The 19,697-nt window shown below is 42.6% G+C and overlaps 3 protein-coding genes across 4 annotated transcripts; 2 read left to right on the plus strand and 1 right to left on the minus strand.

Annotated features, from left to right (window-relative positions):
- The first annotated feature begins 1,211 nt into the window (after window positions 1–1,211).
- zc3h15 (zinc finger CCCH-type containing 15) lies at window positions 1,212–6,337 on the plus strand. The gene is made up of 11 exons (XM_058061202.2): window positions 1,212–1,424; window positions 1,917–2,018; window positions 2,098–2,209; window positions 2,295–2,447; window positions 2,513–2,604; window positions 3,551–3,733; window positions 3,815–3,895; window positions 3,970–4,035; window positions 4,099–4,212; window positions 4,278–4,413; window positions 5,773–6,337. The coding sequence occupies exons 1-11, from the start codon at window positions 1,350–1,352 to the stop codon at window positions 5,961–5,963; spliced, it is 1,305 nt and encodes a 434-aa protein (XP_057917185.2). The 5' UTR covers window positions 1,212–1,349; the 3' UTR covers window positions 5,964–6,337.
- A 550-nt stretch (window positions 6,338–6,887) lies between these two features.
- rbm45 (RNA binding motif protein 45) lies at window positions 6,888–14,368 on the minus strand. Of its 2 annotated transcripts, none has more exons than XM_078793856.1 (11): window positions 14,038–14,368; window positions 12,773–12,895; window positions 12,529–12,655; window positions 12,343–12,462; window positions 12,075–12,266; window positions 11,859–11,988; window positions 11,683–11,776; window positions 11,442–11,599; window positions 9,525–9,600; window positions 9,288–9,438; window positions 6,888–7,643 (listed from the first exon to the last, which is right to left on the minus strand). In XM_078793856.1, exons 1-10 carry the CDS (start codon window positions 14,317–14,319, stop codon window positions 9,322–9,324), a joined length of 1,419 nt encoding a protein of 472 aa, XP_078649982.1. In that variant the 5' UTR covers window positions 14,320–14,368; the 3' UTR covers window positions 6,888–7,643; window positions 9,288–9,321. The 2 variants fall into 2 exon arrangements, with proteins under 2 accessions (XP_078649982.1, XP_057917173.2); XM_058061190.2 differs by having other exon boundaries at window positions 6,889–7,643; window positions 9,304–9,438.
- Window positions 14,369–15,696: 1,328 nt separating this feature from the next.
- On the plus strand, window positions 15,697–18,631 carry cycsb (cytochrome c, somatic b). The gene is made up of 3 exons (XM_058061225.2): window positions 15,697–15,829; window positions 16,620–16,794; window positions 18,117–18,631. Exons 2-3 carry the CDS (start codon window positions 16,626–16,628, stop codon window positions 18,260–18,262), a joined length of 315 nt encoding a protein of 104 aa, XP_057917208.2. The 5' UTR covers window positions 15,697–15,829; window positions 16,620–16,625; the 3' UTR covers window positions 18,263–18,631.
- The last annotated feature ends 1,066 nt before the right edge of the window (window positions 18,632–19,697 follow it).

Raw genomic sequence — 19,697 nt, forward strand, 5'->3', positions numbered from 1 at the left:
GGCGGCGGCGGCGAGCGTAATCAATCACATGCATTAACAACACGGCGTGGATGGATATTGACACCAGGGCCTCATTAGTCGCAGCAACATCCTGATTTTTATGTTTGCATTTGCATGCGTTAACTTCATTACGTACACAATCTCATGACTTGTTCGATACTGCTTTGGCTGGCGGACCCCCAATAGCCCCTCAATACCGAGCCCAGTCCAGAAACTGGAGTTGAAGCAGGGCAGGTCAAGTGCTTGTGATTGGTCGGCTTTTTAGCAGGCAGCTAACAACTCAACTAGCTCCCCTAATAGCAGCAGAACATATTTACATCAACACATGTAAGCATTATTTATGTTATTATTTATGTTACTTATTTTCTCTTTAGGGCTGCACGGTGGTTGAGTGGTTAGCACGCAGACCTCACAGCTCGGAGACCCGAGTTCAGTTCCACCCTCGGCCATCTCTGTGGACACACAGGGGGCTTTTGCAGATGTGCTTCTGTGTTTGACCTTTGGCCTTTTAACACTACAAGCTACAGCAAACAATATTTGACTAGGAGGACCCGTCACAAAAAAAAAGCTGTGGAAAAAATGAAATAGAAATATGCAGTAAAAGATGAAAAAAAAGCATGTGAGGACTGAGATGGAACGTAGAACGAAAAGTCAGTGGAAAGTGATGGTGATTACCGTGTCCACGCCGCTGGCCGGCAAGCTGCGTGTTGGGCCCAGAGCACACATGTCCGACACGCCAGATGACATCACACGGGGAAGTGAAATGTGAAATATAATGAAATCAACTTCAATCAGCAGCTGAAGCGCTAAAACTCCTGCTGGTTTGCCTGTGCAGCCTCCAGCACCAAAGCAATAACTGGCAACCCGACTACCATGTTTCATTATAGTAAAACACTGACATCTAGCGGCCAAACTGTAAACTGCATCCTTTGTGATACGGTAAAACTGGAACAGATTATTTAATTAACAAATTAAACAAATTAATGGAAGACTTTTTAGTTGTACTATATCACATATAAAAGTTTACATTGTTTAAAATGCTCTCAAGAGTGACGTAAAATCAGCATACTACTTGATTTGATCATTTGGACAGAAGTGAAGTAGCAATGAGGCACATTTGCTTATTTAATGTAATGACACTCGTCATGGACCACAGTACCCGTCATGCTTCCCTTCATGACGTCACATCAGGTCAACGAATCACATGCGGCGTGGGCGGAGCGCCACCCTTGCGGCGTATTGCTATAGAGCAAGTGTGGAAGTGAATTAGCAGCACAATCCGACGTGAAAATAAAAATAATCACAACACACCTTGAGGATTTTAACGCTACACATCCAGCTGAGCCAACATGCCTCCAAAGAAGCCGGCGCCGGCCGCGGGGAATAAAAAAACGCAAGAGAAGAAAAAGGAAAAGATTATTGAGGTAAAAAAAAAAAAATCACGAGTTAGCATGTCAGCGTGTAGCTTGACCCACGTAGCTAGCTGTCTTTTCTAACATCTCAACACGGGACCGGAATTTTGGAAATGTTTGTTTTACTTAACACGAACTGATTTCACTAACATTTTATCTCATTATTACTCGTGTTTGGCCATAATTTGATTATAGTTAAGCTAGCTAGCTAGCTAGCTGCCAGGAGGCCTTTTTACAACGGTGGCTGCTGGCACGGCATGACGTCATAATGACCGAGTGGACCGCGTTCATGTACTTGACGTGTACTTTAATGTCACCGGAAAGTCAATTTAATTATGTCGAATGCGATTCAATCGTTTGGTAAAACAAAGCCAAGTTGATTCACTACTGTTACCGTGTTTTCTCTACCAGTATGACCAAGTAGTCAGTGAATTCAGTACTACTACTAGATACTGCAATCTTATCATGGCAAACACTACCATGAAAACGTTTATGGTGTTCTAGGACAAAACATTTGGCTTGAAGAACAAGAAAGGAGCCAAACAGCAGAAGTTCATCAAGAACGTCACACAACAAGTCAAATTTGGACAGCAAAATGCCCGACAGGTAAGTAAGTGTGTGACTCCCATGTTGTAAAATAATAAAAAAATGAAAGTTGCAAGTAAGACTTGAAATGTGTCTGCAGATGGCCCAGGTGGAGGCCGACAAGACCAACAAGAAGGCTGACAAGAAGAAAGAGTTGGATGAGCTCAATGAGCTCTTCAAGCCCGTCGTGGCTGCCCAGAAAGTCAGCAAAGGTCGCGGTGTTCGTGTTTGTTTGCCGCAGAAATGACATGTACACGTTCAAGCTGGCTCCTCACACTCTCCTCGTCCCCTCTTCAGGCGTGGATCCAAAGTCTGTGCTGTGTGCCTTCTACAAGCAGGGCCAGTGCACCAAAGGAGACAAGTGCAAGTTCAGCCATGACTTGTCCATGGAGAGGAAGTGTGAGAAGAGGAGCGTCTACGTGGACGAGAGGGATGAAGAACTGGAAAAAGGTGAGCCGAGGTTCTTCTTGTGTTATGAGAATCTAAGTTATGTGACTGATCAGCGCTGTGTGTAGACACCATGGACAACTGGGACGAGAAGAAGCTGGAAGAGGTGGTGAACAAGAAGCACGGCGAGGCTGAGAAGAAGAAGGCCAAAACTCAGATCGTAAGACTATATGTAATATATATGGAATATGTAATTTAGTCCAAAGTCTCCTTAATGACAAGCACAGGCATTACAAGCAATGGCAGGGCAGATATAGACAAACAACCATTCACATTCATACCTATGGACAATTTGGTGTCGCCAATGAAGCTATCATGCATCAGATTTACAATTAAATGCATCCCATAATCAGTTCACAGTTCCACATGTCCAAAAGGAGTAGGAAGAAGCAAAGGTTATTAAATCCTACCCCTCCATCTGGTACTTTTACAATCAGTAACTGTTACATTTGTTCACTTCCTGCTTTCCTAATATAATTTAAGTTTTTTTTAATATTTATTTTATTTATTTTAATTTTTTGTTAATTTTATTTTAAAAATTACATTTTATAAATTTTTATTTAAAATGTAATTTTTAATTAAAATGCAATCTTTAAAATTTTTTATTTTCATTATTTTTTTGTCACGTACCGAAGTACAAGTACGCGGGAGTAAAACCCCAATAACCAATTTGACAGTCAATTCATTATATGGCTTAAGCCAGACTTGATATCGTTTTATATCGTCATATCCTGATATATGCTAAGGTTCGTCGCACCCGAACCAACTCACTGTGCACTTCTTATAACGACTGCCACGTGTAAATAACCCACCATGTGGCCAAGCAGCGGCAATGTGATTCAGAAGCTGTGAATTCAAAGTTATCCACTCCTCATTGCCAATGATTTGTGCATATAAAAGTACTATGAATATGAAGTACATATTTTAGGGTGTTTTTGGAAGAAATGAATAGGACTTGTATTATGGTCACGTGAGAAAATGACCTGTTCCATTTGGAGCTGATGAGTGACCAGCACCGAGGTTCCTCTGTTCTAGTAATGAAGAACCAACCTCCTTTGGTGGGGCGCTGAGATGGACTGACTTGTTGATGCTGCTGGTTTGTGCAGGTGTGTAAATTCTTCCTGGAGGCCATTGAGAACAACAAATACGGCTGGTTCTGGGTGTGCCCAGCAGGGGGCGACAACTGCATGTACCGCCACGCCCTGCCGCCCGGCTTTGTGCTGAAAAAAGACAAAAAGAAGGAAGAGAAAGAGGAGGAGATCTCCATGGAGGAGCTGATCGAGAGCGAGGTAAAGAGGGAAAGCTGTGAGCGTGTGTGGAAGTGACCTTGGTCATGACGCGAGGTCCTGATGTTGTCGTCTTCTCCTCAGCGTGCAGCACTCGGTCCCAGTGTGACGCGCATCACTCTGGAGACCTTCCTGGCGTGGAAGAAGAGGAAAAGGCAGGAGAAGGTGAGGTGAAGGTCCGGACCCGCTTTGGGATGTGTCCTCCGTCGTCATGACGATATGTGCCGTCTGCTCCTCAGATAGCCAGAGCGAGGGAGGAGATGGAGAAGAAGAAGGCCGACTTCAAGGCCGGGAAGTCGCTGGTGGTGAGTTTGTGATGCCGTCACGTGTCCCAAGTTGATGTGCTCATGCTTAACTCGGACCCGCAGGTCAGCGGTCGTGAGGTGTTCGAGTTCCGACCCGAACTGGTCGACGATGACGACGACGAGGCAGACGACACACAATACGCTAACGAGGATGATGAAGCCGACTATCAGGAGGAGGTGATTTAATCTATGCTCCTTTGTGGTCCGTGCTTGTTGCTCACGGTGTTCCCTCTCATCTCCAGACCGACACCACGCAGGTCCAGGACATAGACCTATCCCGTTTCATTCCTCAAGAAGTGGACGACACGGGAATAACAGTCGCAGCCGTGGATCGCTTCACCTCCAGGAGTAAAACTCAGCAGGGGACCGAGGACAACGGTAAGCAAGCACCACATTGTACCTAAATAGTAATACTGGCTACGACTAAGCAAAATGGACTGCTGCACATTGCACCAAACATACCAAAATAAGAGCATAAAGCAGGAAATGCGATCCGAGTGTATGACGAAATATATAGGTATATATAGATATGTTTTCTTGTCCATAAATGCTTCCAGCATCATGAGATCTGGCTAGCTTCATCATGGTTCTGTCGCCTGGCAGAGGACAGTGAAACTAGGAAGAGGGCACTGAAGATGCATGCCTGTGTAACTTGCACAGTGATCTCCAGAACAGGAAGTTTTCCTGATTTTTATTCCAAAATAAGTTTTTAATAGTAATTTTTTGGTTTCGAAAGGTGATCTGTGACTGTTGTTTACTGACCACAATACTCAATGGAACTTGTCTAATATTATGGTAATGGTTTTTATTTCATTTGAACATGCATCAGATTACAATTGAATGCATCCCATAATCAGTTCACAGTTCCAAAAGGAGTAGGAAGAAGCAAAGCTTATTAAATCCTACCCCTCCATCTGGTACTTTTACAATCAGTAACTGTCACATTTGTTCACTTCCTGCTTTCTAATATAATTTAAGGTTTTTATTTTTTCTTGATTTTTTTGATTGTTAATCTTAAGTTTTTTAAATGTTTTATTTTTTTTTATGTTTAATTTTTTTTGTCACGTACCAAAGTATGAGGTGATATGAGCATCCAATGCCATAATGGGTACCATAGTAAGTGTCAATATAGTGATATATATAGCACATCATGACTGGTTCAAGACTCTTCATCCTTGTATTTAGCAAACATCAACTGCTTGTATTGTTTCTTGAATTGGCTCATCATTGTGCATTGTTTGATTTCCTTACTCAATCCATTCCATAGTTTGATTCCACATACTGAAATGCTATGGCTTTTTAACGTAGTCCTAGCATAGAAGTGTTTCAAATGTACTTCTTCCCTGAGATCATATTTCTCCTCTCCTGTAGAGAAGTATTGGATGACATTTTTAGCTAATTGGTTATTTTTAGCCTTATGCATTATTTTAGCTGTTTGAAGATGAACTATATCAGCAAGTTGAAGTATTGGACTAGTACCAGGCCATAGTCAACCCCCAAACAGCCATCATTTTATTATTTCCTGTAGCAAGGGATGAATGTACGTATATATCACATGTATGCTTGCATATTGTAGTATAGTCTTTAGTTTATGAAATGTATCCAGTAGAAGCAGCGTCATCAGGTGATATCAGTACCGTTATGAAGTACTAGACGATACAGATCACCAAGCCAATATGTAAAGTATGATTTGCATTCACCTGAGTCTTCCGGTGATCTCCTGGTTTTTCTTCACAGGGCAGTTGAATGGCGCTTGTGGCGGCGCCGAAGCCAACGGATCGTCGGGGGCTGAGGGTGGCGGTGAGGCTGGAGGAGGCGAGGAGGACGACGACGACGACGACGAGGTGCCGGTGGATGAGAACTTATTCACCGGAGAAGATCTAGAGGATCTGGACGAGGAGCTGAATACACTGGCACTGAAGGACTGATGGATGCATGGACACTTCAAGAGACTCTGTAATAAAGCCCGCTCATATCGTGTCATGATTGCCCGACTCCGTGTTCCATGTATTCCTGCCGTGTTGACTGAGGAGCATGTCGTGCGGCTGGGTGGACTCGCCACCACCAACCCGGTAAAGAAGTTCTTCTGGACGCTTGGACCGCAAATGTACAGTGCTGATTCTGTTCTAAGAAACTCGGCCTGTTCTTAGCAAAAAATGAAAAAGTTCCCAAAATCTTGTATTTAACCTCAACTTTCCAAACCATGGAATTGTTGACTTGGATCACGTGTGCCTGTGGACAGGTCGTGTGATTGGAAATGTTGTTCATGTCATTCAACAGGAATAAAATACTGTGCATCCGACTCTCATTTTGATCCGCACACAAATTCCCTAGCATTTAGGGTGTGATTTGGGGGTTGTATATAAATCGTACCAATCCTATGTTTACGGCGCTTCTTTGGCCCAACTTGCACCTACACCCAGGGCTTTGTCATTGGCCTCAAAACAGGCCTATTCTAACAATAAGCCATACTCCACCTAAATAACAAGTACACCATGACAGTGGAAGCCTGGTGTTCAGTGTAGCATAGGGGTCTCAAACACGCGGCAGGACGCTAGCTTAGGCCCCCACCTTGATATCAATAGCGGCCCGCACAAGTTTGATATGCATGCTGTATGGTATGTACCCAGAAAAAATTATTACGTTTGATTAATGTTCATGTTAAAGGTTAAATAACTTATAAGTTATCCTCCCTATCCGTGTGGAAGTGGTAAGTTTTTGGCTATTTAAGTTAAAGGAAATAACTTGAAGGCTACCGTTTAGGTCGCTAGCTCTCTAGTTTGCGAGTTAGCATGTGTCTCAAGACCCTGCAGTTGCGCAATATGTTATAAAAATAAATAAATAAAAAGTATAAATGTGACTATAGTCGTGTTTTGTCATGTCTACAGGGCTCTAATAATGCTTTGTTCATTTTAATCTGAAAAAAATATTTGTCTACCCACCATCTATATGTTGTTTCTTGAGTTTTTATTATTTGCCGTTTTATTATTATATTTATTTATTGCTCTGATTGATTTTCTTTCTTCTTGATTTATTTATTTTCCATCTTATTTTGTGTAGAAAAATAACAACTAAGATAATTGAGAACAGTGGAATGTTTTATCAGAGCTTTTATTGTAGAAAATCGGAACCAAGGCAAAGTTTATTCATTTTTCTGTTTTTAATAAATGCGTTTTTTTTTTTTTTTTGTGGAAAACCTGATGCGGCCCATTCTCACCCAGACCCTAGCTCCAGTGCCCCCCAAGTAAATTGACTTTGAGACCCCTGGTGTAGCACAAAGACACACAAGATGAAAGAACATCGCTTCAACTTTTATTTCTACTTATATGCCTGTGTGCACACTTGGGTTAAAAAACAAAAACAAGCCTGAACTTCTGGAATTTCTTTTGAATGATGGGGGGGGGGGGGGGGGGGGGGTCATAAAAAATTAAATGTTGCTTCTGTTCTACAGAGACAGGAGCTGCACACGTTACAAGCAAGGTCAGACAGGTGTCAAGGTCATGTCAACAGGTGGGTCCGAGAGCGGGTCTCCGTGTTTGTCTGTCGGTCGGTAGGTCGGTTGGTTGGTTGGTCAGGTCAACGTGTCGTTTTGTCATGACAACAGTCGCCTGGGAAACGAGAAGCTGCAGTGTTACACACACACACACACACACGGGTCCATGTGCCAAGGGGGGGTCAGTCATTCAGTGGGGATGCCGCCTACAGTGATCATGCATGGGTGAGATGGGGTGGATGAAGTACGTGCATATTTCCATGGTGACTGTTATTGTATTTTTTTAAAGGAGAGTAAAAATATGTGAAATAGAAATGTGTGATGCTGAAGTTCAAAGAGGAAAAAAACGGTATTGTTGAATATTTATCACTGCGCGCCCATTGTGCGTGTGTTCCACGGTGTTGACATGCATGATGTTAGCATGGCGGCGGTCCATCTGCTGTGGAACACACACACACACGCCAATGTACACGCAGTGATGTCACGGGAAAGAAAGTCAAGCAGATTCATTCCTAAGGTTGGATTTTTTTCCAGCTCTTTTTATGGCGCAAATGTATTACTCTTTTGAACGCATATTGTTAGGGAAATGACTACTCACAGCTCACAAGATCTCAGCGTCATTTTACTTTCTATTAGTGCTACATATCCTTCTAAAAAAGCGCTTGGGGAAATACCGTACAGGAAGTGGTAAACTCCGCTAATGGAGCAGCAGATCTAATAGAGTGGTGATGATGCTGCTGCTGCTTTGTAGATGAGGAAGAGTGTATTGATGAGCCTATTGGGTATGGCGGATACTGGTCATGGCTGCTCATGACAAATGTACATGATAGCGCTTTCCTTCAAGCCACAGCCTTAGGAACAGTAAAATCCACCCAGCCTATCCCAGCCCGCCCCAGGTTCCCCGGGGGAAGACATTCAGAGTGACGCTGTTCCAGCAGGAGTTTTATAGAAGTCTTATTCATTCTTATTCTGTCTTCTATATAGCCTAATACGACAAAGAACTGCTAAAGCGTGACTATAGGGGTGTTATTTAATGTCTTGAGGGCTCTAATCATTCATTCAATTTCTACCGCGTTTCCTCACCAGGGTCGCGAGGGGTGCTGGAGCCTATCCCAGCTGTCTTCGGGCGAGAGGCGGGGTACACCCCGGACTGGTGGCTAGCCAGCCAATCACATGGCACATATGGACAAACAACCATTCACACTCGCATTCGTACATATGGACAATTTGGAGTCTCCAATTAAGCTAGCATGTTTTTGGAATGTGGGAGGAAAGCGGAGAAAAGCCACACGCAAACGGGGATGCTCAAGCCGAGATTCCAACATAGTGTGTAGCCTATATGCTAACCACTAATCCACCGTGCGGCCGATGAAAAATTAATTATTTTCATGAAAGCGCTTACAGGGTTAACATAGCATCACGCAGCGACAGCGTTACACCCCTACCCCCAACAAACCTCACTCAGGCCCAAAAACCGGGAGCACACATCCCACTAGAGCAGCGCTAGCCATTGAGCAAAAAGCTAAGCTGTCAAGCCACCGACCCGCATGCCTCATCTACTGTCATGGCTTCATGTCTTCTTGTTCAATGTCCAGCATGTTAGCTTCTATGCTATCTAGATGATACGCTGTATAAACACGCGGTGGCTGTACGGCAAGCATGTGCTGAGTCAACAATAGCAATGCTAAGTCATATTTTACTATAATAAAGGCTGAATGGAATGGCGGATGCTTTTGGCTCTACACATGACCTTTCTTACCGCGGCAAACACCTACCCATCGTGTCCTCACGTCCTAGTAGGTGCGAAGCCTTTTGTGCGACTCCTCTCTGGGAGGATCGGCGAGCATCACCTTCATCTTCACGCCGTTGATGAACTGACCGTGCAGCACCGCCATGGCGTGGTCCGCACACTGTCCAAGAGGAAGACACCCCCCCGATGTACCGAATCAAACCTTCAACACATACCTGGCTATGGTGCTGAAGGCCAGCTTCTCACCTGCTTCTCTGCATACTTGATGTATCCAACCTTCCTCCCCGGGACCAAGTGGATTTCAATCAGAGACCCAAAGCGGCTGAGAAGACAAAACAGCTTAGATGTCATCCATGTACGCCATTATCCCTTTTTACATCAGTCAGAATGTTAGCTAAAGCCGTTGTGTGCGGCAAACCCTCACCATTCACATGTTCACATCCCACCCTCATACGTCCACTCATAGATAGGATTTGGAAATCATAGGTAACCTGTTTACCAACTTCCAAATACATTTTAAAATGATTAGAGCCTGCTAGACTTGAAATAACACCCCTATAGTCACCTTTATACTCCTATTACCCACTGTCATTGAACCTGTAAGATAAAATACGACATAGGAAACCTGTTTACCACCTTCTAAATATGGTGGAACATTATTAGAGCCCTCTAGACTTGAAATAACACCCCTATAGTCACCTTTACACTCCTACTACCCACTGTAGTAGACATGGTAAGATAAAATAAGACATAGGAAACCCGTTTACCACCTTCTAAATACGGTGGAACATTATTAGAGCCTGCTAGACTTGAAATAACACCCCTATAGTCACCTTGATATTCCTATTCTCCACTGTCGTTGACATGGTAAGATAAAATAAGACATGGGAAACCTGTTTACCACCTTCTAAATACACTTGAACATGATTAGAGACCAATAGCCATTAAATAACACCCCTATAGTCACCTTTACACCCCTATTACCCACTGTCATAGACATGGTAAGATAAAATAAGACAAAGGAAACCTGTTTACCACCTAAATACGGTCGAACATTATTAGAGCCTGCTAGACTTGAAATAACACCCCTATAGTCACCTTTACACTCCTATTACCCACTGTCATTGAAACTGTAAGATAAAATAAGACATAGGAAACCTGTTTACCACCTTCTAAATACGGTGGAACATTAATAGAGCCTGCTAGACTTGAAATAACACCCCTATAGTCACCTTGATATTCCTATTCTCCACTGTCGTTGACATGGTAAGATAAAATAAGACATGGGAAACCTGTTTACCACCTTCTAAATACACTTGAACATGATTAGAGACCAATAGGCATTAAATAACACCCCTATAGTCACCTTTACACCCCTATCCCCCACTGTCGTAGACATGGTAAGATAAAATAAGACAAAGGAAACCTGTTTACCACCTTCTAAATACGGTCGAACATTATTAGAGCCTGCTAGACTTGAAATAACACCCCTATAGTCACATTTACACTCCTATTACCCACTGTCATGGAAACTGTAAGCTAAAATAAGACATAGGAAACCTGTTTACCACCTTCTAAATACGGTCGAACATTATTAGAGCCTGCTAGACTTGAAATAACACCCCTATAGTCACCTTTACACTCCTATTACCCACTGTCATTGAAACTGTAAGATAAAATAAGACATAGGAAACCTGTTTACCACCTTCTAAATACGGTGGAACATTATTAGAGCCCTCTAGACTTGAAATAACACCCCTATAGTCACCTTTACACTCCTATTACCCAATATAAATAGTAGCGTGTTGATGGAACAGGAAGTAAAAAAAATCAAAAAGGGACTCAAAATGCTCATGTGTGAGTCTATATATGTCTTATTTTCTCTAATATGTCTACTATATTGGGTAATAGCACTGTAAAGGCGACTATAGGGGTGTTATTTCATGTCTAGAGGGCTCTAACCATGTTTAAAAGCATATTAAAAGACGTAAAGAGGTTTTCTTAGCTCCAACTACAAATATATAGAATATAAATAAGGGATTCTATGTTGTGGAAATTCACTTATCACAGTCGGGTGTGGAACCAATGAATGGGGATTAAGGATGGATTAGGGTTAGGGTTAGTAATCTCTGTCTAAAACAAGAAATTAAGAAGAGAATGTACCAGAAAACGTCCTCCAGCACGTCCAGTGGCAAGGGGGAGGGGTTGAAGACGACAAACAAGCGCTCCTTGGATTTGCTGTCGGGCGGTGCGAGCTTCTTCGGGGCCGGCAGACTGACATCGGTCTGAATCCGGGACACCGCCGGGGGCGCAGGGAACCCCTGGTGGAAAAAAACATCATCAAAGTAAGGCTTTTGAAGATCGGAATCGGACGCACACAACAACAACAACAACAAGAACTCACAGGAGGTTTCATTGCTTGACTGCTGGAGGGTCCGTTCCACACTGCTGACATCACCTGGGTGGAGACAAACTGCATGGCCATGCGACCTACTGGGCTACACAGAAATACACACCAGTTTTACACTGTGTGTGTGTGTGTGTGTGTGTGTGTGTGTGTGTGTGTGTGTGTACGCCTACCTGCTTCGATCTTCTCCATCATCCACAAAAGTGACCAATAGTCTGTTGCCTGGTGGGTACTCAAATCCACTGAGTTTTTCTTTGGCGTACACGGCTGAGCCGAGGTTGCTGTAGCGAATCAGAGCCTGACCTGCAGTTTGGCCAACAAGACGGCGCCATTAAAAGCATGAAGTCCTCATCAAGCACGCCACACCCCCATGCCACGTCGCCACTGGCCTTTCGTCATCCCGTAAGCGTCACGCTGCAGCTCGCAGTATTCCATCCCGGGAATGATATCAAACAGTGCAAAAATCTGCTCCTGCGTCAGCGCGGCTCGTGTGGACATCATGAGGCAGTGGGAGATGTCGCCGATGCGGCCATGACCGGTAGATCGGTCCATCACCGCGTAGCTCGGTGGTTCTGCTGAGCCTGGATAACGAAGACAGCAGTGAAGGCAAAAAGCAGTCACCAGAGGTGATGACGTGGATCCAAATGAAATCCGCACCCATGGGGAAGGAGTAAGGATTAGTGGAGTCGGCACAGTAGTCGCTCCTGGCCATCATGCTGATGTTGTCTTCTGTGGCAGAGGCTTTGTTGCGAGGTTCCGCCAGGATGGCTCTGTAAGCTAAGAGGACCACGGTGAGGACATGAAGACAGGCCTGCTAAGAATCTAACCGTCTTCCAGCCTTACCTTTGTCACAGTTCTCTATGGCCAGGGCCGCTTGGGAGGGTTTGTGGTATCTCACATAGCCCAAACCTTTACTCTCTCCTGTCACCTTGTTCTTGATGATGACGCAATATTCAATGTCTCCATACTCCTGAAGAGTCGCAAGAAATAGAAACTTATTCTGTTTGGATTCTGCACATACTGGAAGGTTCCATTTTGTAGATTCAACACCGAGGACAAGCCAGTCAAAGGGGATGAACCGGTGTACCTTAAATGTCTTTTTCAGGTCTTCCTCGGAGAACGTTTTGGGGATCATGACAAAGATCCTGGTCAGCTCCTCATCCTCCACGTCCCTGTGGCTGGTGGACGACCGTGACTGGGCGATAAACACCTACAAGGAGCATCCGGGTGAGCAAATGTCACTTCACAATAGGTGAAAATATGAGCTGGAAATCACATATTACAATCAAACAACATAAAGTGGCCAGAAATATTTCAATATTGAACAATGCAAAATTTGTTCTCAATCATAAATCACTCCACACTCTTTATTGCTCTCTGGTTTTACCATATCTTACTTATTGTGTGGAAATATGGGCTAATAACTATAAAAGCAATCTTGACTCGCTAAATGCACTGCAAAAAAGGTCAGTAAGGATAATTCATAATGCCGCCTACAGAGAACATACTAACTCCTTATTTCTAAAATCACAAATACTTAAACTTGTTGATATAGTTAATCTTCAAGACTAAAAATAACCAATTACCTAAAAAATAGTTACAATGAAAAAAAAATATTAATAAAATAAATTAACAAATTAATAAATAAAATACATTTGCTAAATACAAGGATGAAGAGTCTTGAACCAGTCATGATGTGCTATATATATCACTATATTGACACTTACTATGGTACCCATTATGTCATTGGATGGTCATATCACCTTGTAGTCCGGTATGTGACAAAAATTAAAAAAAAAATTAAAAATTTAAAATAACTAAATAAAATTTATACAAATCAAATTAATAAAATAAATTAATAAATAAAATAAATTTGCTAAATACAATACTTGAACCAGTCATGATGTGCTATATATATCACTATATTGATTGTTACTATAGTACCCATTATGTCATCGTATGGTCATATGACCTTGTACTTCAGTTTGTGACAAAAAAAAAACCTTAAACCATATTAGGAAAGCAGGAAGTGAACAAATGTAACAGTTACTGATTGTAAAAGTACCATGCAATTGTAATCTGATTAATCTGATTAATTACCATAACCAAATACAGCTTATACAACACAATGATGCAGAGCCAACAGAAAATGACTGCAACAAGACAAGCTAATACAGCTAGCATACCAGCTAATCAATACTAAAAGCATCCTAACGTTATTATAGGTTGACTGCCACTCGTGTCTGCCTGGCTAGCATGTTAGCATAGTAGCTAACCGCCATGTAAGGTACACATTCATGTAAATAAGTCCAGCCAAAAACAACCGGTTCCGGTACATGCCCGGACCTTCACCTTGATAGGTTTGGTTCCGTCCACCAGGACTTTGCCGTGCATTTCTTCCATGGCCAGACAGGCCTGAGACGATTTGGCAAACTTCACATAGCAAATGCCTTTGGACTCTTTTGTCTGTTTATCTTTCACGACCCACACTCCCTGGATGTCCCCGAACACGCAGAAACTCTCCCTGAGCTCATCTTCGGTGACGGCGCGGCTGGTGACCAGAAACAGGCGGCTGTTGGGAGGGTCGTCGAGGTTTTCCGTGGCTTGTTTCGGTGTGGCGTTGGACTCCTCCATCTTGTCTCGCCCAACCACCCGTGGTGTTGCGTTCGTGAGCCCTGGGATTTCTCCCACTCTTCTTCCGCTCCTTTCCAGATGTGAGTGATCGCTCTGTCGACTACATATACAAAGATAGAACAAAAGTTGGGTTAATTTGTAAAGCTAAAATAATTGTACCATGCTTTAGAATTTTAATTTAATTTAATTTATTTTAAATTTAATTTGTTTGTTTGGTTTAAATATGGGTATTTCACACTTATTTCCATGGTTAATTTCTAGTTAAAATGAATTAAAATTAGTTTGAATTATTTGATGTTGATTGTTTGATTATGGTTTCTTGGATTATGTTTCTAAATTTATATTTTTGTGTTTAAAGGGGTTTTTTTTACCTGTTTGGCCTAAAAAAAAATCAAAATAAAAGACGTTAAGTGGATTCCTGGTCATTGAGTAAATCCCAAACTGCAGGGGGAAAAAAACTTCACAAAAGTGAGAAGCACTCGACACTTATATTACATTTCCACCACATTTATTATCAACTCCTATACTGACAAAATTTAAAAGTGAGCTTCGGCAGCTGTACGGAAGTCCTTGGGAGCGCTTAGGAGTGTGACCAATCACAGTGCAGCGACCTGAATTGGCCTGAATTGTCAGGCCTTCAAAATAATAGATGCACGCCAGTAAAGTGACACTATTGTATGTGACATGGAATGTCCTCTGTATTAAAAGCTGGTGGTACGGTCCAGTATAAAAGCAATGGTCTTCATGGATGTCATCTTGTATGATACATGCTTAAAATCACACTTAGAAACAAAGCACATACTGTAACAGATTATGCTGCACATGACCCTGGCCTGAGGACACAACCTTCAGGCAACCTTGCTGTCACCCACACTAGGTATTGCATCACAATTATAGCTGGCAAAAAATGGTTAGTTCTCATATTAATAAATAGTGCTGGTTTAAATGTGAAATCTGCTGAAAACAGTCTGTTTTTGAATGGCAATTTACTTCTAAAACATTACTGAAAAAGATGTTATATATTAAATCAAAACATAAGATCAGTCAAGCATCAGACAACAAATGATTTATATCTTTACTATTTGTGAAAAAATGTTTTTGTATACAAAAACGTTTAAGTAACGTATGAATGTGTTCAGACAATTCCAGGGAGAGGAGGGGGACATGGCATAGTCCAACACTTTCTTTCGCTTCCTCATATTAATCCTTGACGACAACCAAAGACTCCTACGATAATGTGTTTTGTAATAACATTATTATCACAAGTGAATGATTTTATGAGGTTTCTAAATCAATCATTTCCATTTTACAATAAGAGATTACAAACGGAAACACTTACATAAGGAAGCACGTATATCGAATTGAAACGTGGCCTGAGTGTGACGTCAAAAGCCGGCGCCTACAACTGCAGTGACCTTCTGTGCGACCGCCACTCACTCAACGTTGGTGTCCCGTAGCGGCGAGAGGCATTCACCTGGGCGATTTTATTCCCGAAGACTGAAAAGTACAGGTAACTGTATTGAGATTTTTCCAAATGACGGCTAGTTAGCGCAATACAGACACGACAATGCTCTTGAGAGATATCATGTATTTTATACCGTTTGATAAATGAAATGAAAGTGCCCTGTGTTAAAGATGTCTGCCAAACGACGCCGGCATCCTTCAAGCATCCTTCAACTCGTGTATTGGTAATAGCCGCCTATTTTGAGGAATAAAAAGCCTTTTTAGAACAGCCCCTTACTCGAAAGCTTTTTCGTGTTTATTCCAAAACAAACCAAACTGTCCATGCCGCTAATGAAATGCATTTGGGTTAGTAATTGCTCGGTTAAGGGGGCGACTCGGCCGCCATGTTGGATGTTAACGGTCACACCGAAGCTAGCTGGCGGGCTACATCCGCTAACACTTAGACCTTTACCGATTGTCAAAACGGCATTATTTGTACCACAATGGCTGCAACGTTCGTACATTAATTGTCACTTAAAGGTAGCCACCATTCACGGTGGAAAAACCTGGCGCCTAGCGGTTAATTCTAGCTAGGGTGAGTAGTAGCTGATGACGTAATGTGTACGGTAAGGGAAGTAACATGAGCCTCCACAGTACACACTTAAAATGACCTTCACCCAGAACACTACGGGGGACAGGCGGGGGGCTTGGGGGCCTTTTTTAATCCATTCACAAGAAGGATTTTACTCCCCCAAATATTATTTTTACCGTTTCAGTTTACGCCATTTGCACGATGAGTGTTTTTACTAGAATGATTTGTCAATTCATTTAAAAGCATGAACAATGTCTCGTTCCAGCTGACTATGGGAGACGTCGAAAAGGGAAAGAAGGTGTTTGTGCAGAAGTGTGCCCAGTGCCACACTGTGGAAAATGGGGGCAAGCACAAGGTGGGGCCCAACCTCTGGGGTCTGTTTGGACGCAAGACGGGCCAGGCTCCGGGCTACTCCTACACTGATGCCAACAAGAGTAAAGGTCAGTGGACATGATGGTAGTTGGGCAGCAGCTATGGAATATTTTAGTAACCAAGTATTCGATTTAAATTTTTGTCGATTTAATAAAGTAATCGGAAAAAACAGACTTTTGCATGCTTAAAGCGCAATAATAAATTTACATGAAAAGGGGTGACAAGTTGGACAAAATATATCTATTAAACAGCCAGTGAAAAAAAACAATCAATACATAAACTACAGTTTTTACTTAACATGATGGGTATGATCGATATTGCAAAAAAGGTCATTATATGATTCGTTCATATTTTTGTTCATTGATTCAATATTGTTTCAACCAGATGATGTAGCATCCATTATTATACACAGTACATGTTCTACTACTAGTTGGCATCAAGTTTAGCAACCATTAAAGTTACAATAAACAATTATGTAAAACTAATAACAACCGAAATCAGGGTAACACAATAAAAACTTAAGCCAATGACGCCACTAGTCATTTAGTCACATGTCAAATTAACAAACTAATTAAAGGCCCACCATCTCCCCTGGGTATGTGCCACACAAATATGAATGTATCATACATAGCCTGGCATACTACATCCCGTACACACATGTACTACACATACACTCGCATAACATGACCAACATGAGATTATAAGTGTGTCTCATACATTTTGCTAGTCTTGAGTTTGGGCTAAATGAACCCCTCTGTCTACACTTCTGTATTTTCTTTTTACTCAAAGCTTTTTTTTTTGGTTTATTTTTCCAGTTTTTAGATTCTATTTTCTATAATGTGCCACTCACGGGCCCATAAAACATGCGGTCTACAAATGGCCCACACGCCGCATTTTGGCCACCCCTGGTTTACATATTTCACGTGTGTATTAGTGAGTGTCCATGCTGTGTTGTGGTGGCACACTTGGGCAGAGGCTGGATGCAGGCTTCCACAGTGGTGCACACGCACCGGGTTTGTGGAGGTGCGCTCCACAAACCAAGCTGCTCGTGACCGCTTGTTGATGAGTAAAAGCGTGATGGGAGTTTTAATGCACGGCCAGTGGGAATTGGGAGCAAGGTTACAAAGAAGTAACCACTGTACACGGCGGCCATGTCTGCATGCTGCTGTTGCCATTCGTGCTGTTGGTGTGTGGCTCTTTTTTTGTTACAAACGTGATACGGCCGCCGATTGTGGAGAACAAGACAAGAACATATGAGGAGAAGCTGGGTTGGATCTGGTCCGGTTACAGTGGGTCAGCGTTGTCATCGATCAATTTGTCATTTCCTGTATGAAGAATTGCTTCTGGCAACAAAGTGCATGTGTCAAACTTTGTTTTGTTGTCTCGTCAGGTATCATGTGGGGTGAAGACACCCTGATGGTGTACCTGGAGAACCCCAAGAAGTATATTCCTGGAACCAAAATGATCTTTGCCGGCATCAAGAAGAAGGGAGAACGCCAGGACCTGATCGCTTATCTCAAATCAGCCACATCATGAAGTCCACGTGCACGTCCATGTCATTTGGAAAGATGCTTGATGAAGGAGATCCAAGTGTCTTAACTTATCATCTATGTTCATATTGATGGGTTTTCAACATGAAACTGTAAGGTTCCTCGTTTGTTTAGATAGATTTACCACTAAAGCAGCCCTTCTGACGTCCGCCATTGTTTAATATGATTGACAGTAAACACCAGACGGGTTTGATGGATGAAGCTTTTACTTACCTGGTTTCACAGGCTGGAAAGAGTCTTTTAACTTATTTTACTGTCGTGTAATATTATAATACAATGAATACTGTATACACTTTGGAAGTCAACTTCTACTGTATTGACTGAAGGATTATTAAACACAAGAATGTTTGCTCCAGTCGGGATTTCTCTGAATTATTAATTACTCAGGTGATCCTTAAAAACAGTCGTCTCAATGACCTAAGCTCATCATCCTCTTGGTCTATCTTTAGGCCTTTTCGTCCTCTTATCTGCTGCTTCTTGTGGACGTGTAGTGCCCTCTTGTGGTCGCTCTACCTCGTTGCAGCTTAAGCATGAAAACATCAACCTACTTCCTCTCGGATCAATGCCAATTTCATCACTCATCAAGGCAAGGCAATCACCAGGGGCCGCTGGTGGGCAAGAACTAGTTGCCCAGGGCCTTCATGAGGTGGGATGTTAGAGCCACCGGCCTATAGTAGTTAGGGTCCTTGGGCTGTGGGGTCTTTAGTACAGGTACCACACAGGCATCCCCCCCCCATGTTGAACAAAAGTCCAATGATCCCACTCAGCTAGTCTGAGCAGGACCTGAGTAGTCTGCTGCACCAAGGCCATGACGTCCTTCAGCAGTCTCCCTGGTCTTTATCCTCATCTGAAGGGCGGGGGGGTGTCTTGCAGAGTCAATGTGGGGTGTTAGGCGGATTATAGACGGATGAAGGTAGTGATGAGCTGTGCAATGGATGGTTGGGGGGGTGGTTTTTTGTCTGCAGCCTGTTTACCATCGAGGTGATGACATCACAGGCCGCTTCGGCGTTTGCTGAATGCAGATAGGATGGCCTCATCTAACCGAGACTCGCTGCACTTCCACGTTGCCCCACAAGAGAGCAGTGTTGAAACATAGCAGTGATTGACATCAACCTCCTTACACACATAGAAGCTATACTGTACATTAGGTGTGCTCTGATTGATTGGCAACCAATCAGTATTGACTGATATCAGTGAAAAAGCACAGTATGGATATCGGCCGATACTTGCTTTATAACGCAAAACATGCCTCAAAAATGAGTCTTGTACAAGAAGCTCAAGAGCTTAAGCCATATCATGAATTAGACTTGTGCCAAATTGTACAGCACGTGTATTTATTGGTAACAATCTGGCTAACTAAATTCTTAAAATCTTCAACCAACTGTACTGCCTGTGTTTGCCATTAAGGAAGATGTAGTCAC

The sequence above is a fragment of the Doryrhamphus excisus genome, linkage group LG10 (assembly GCF_037039965.1).
Source record: "Doryrhamphus excisus strain RoL-2023G ecotype Guam linkage group LG10, RoL_Dexc_Guam_v1.1, whole genome shotgun sequence".
Taxonomy (NCBI): Eukaryota; Metazoa; Chordata; class Actinopteri; order Syngnathiformes; family Syngnathidae; genus Doryrhamphus; species Doryrhamphus excisus.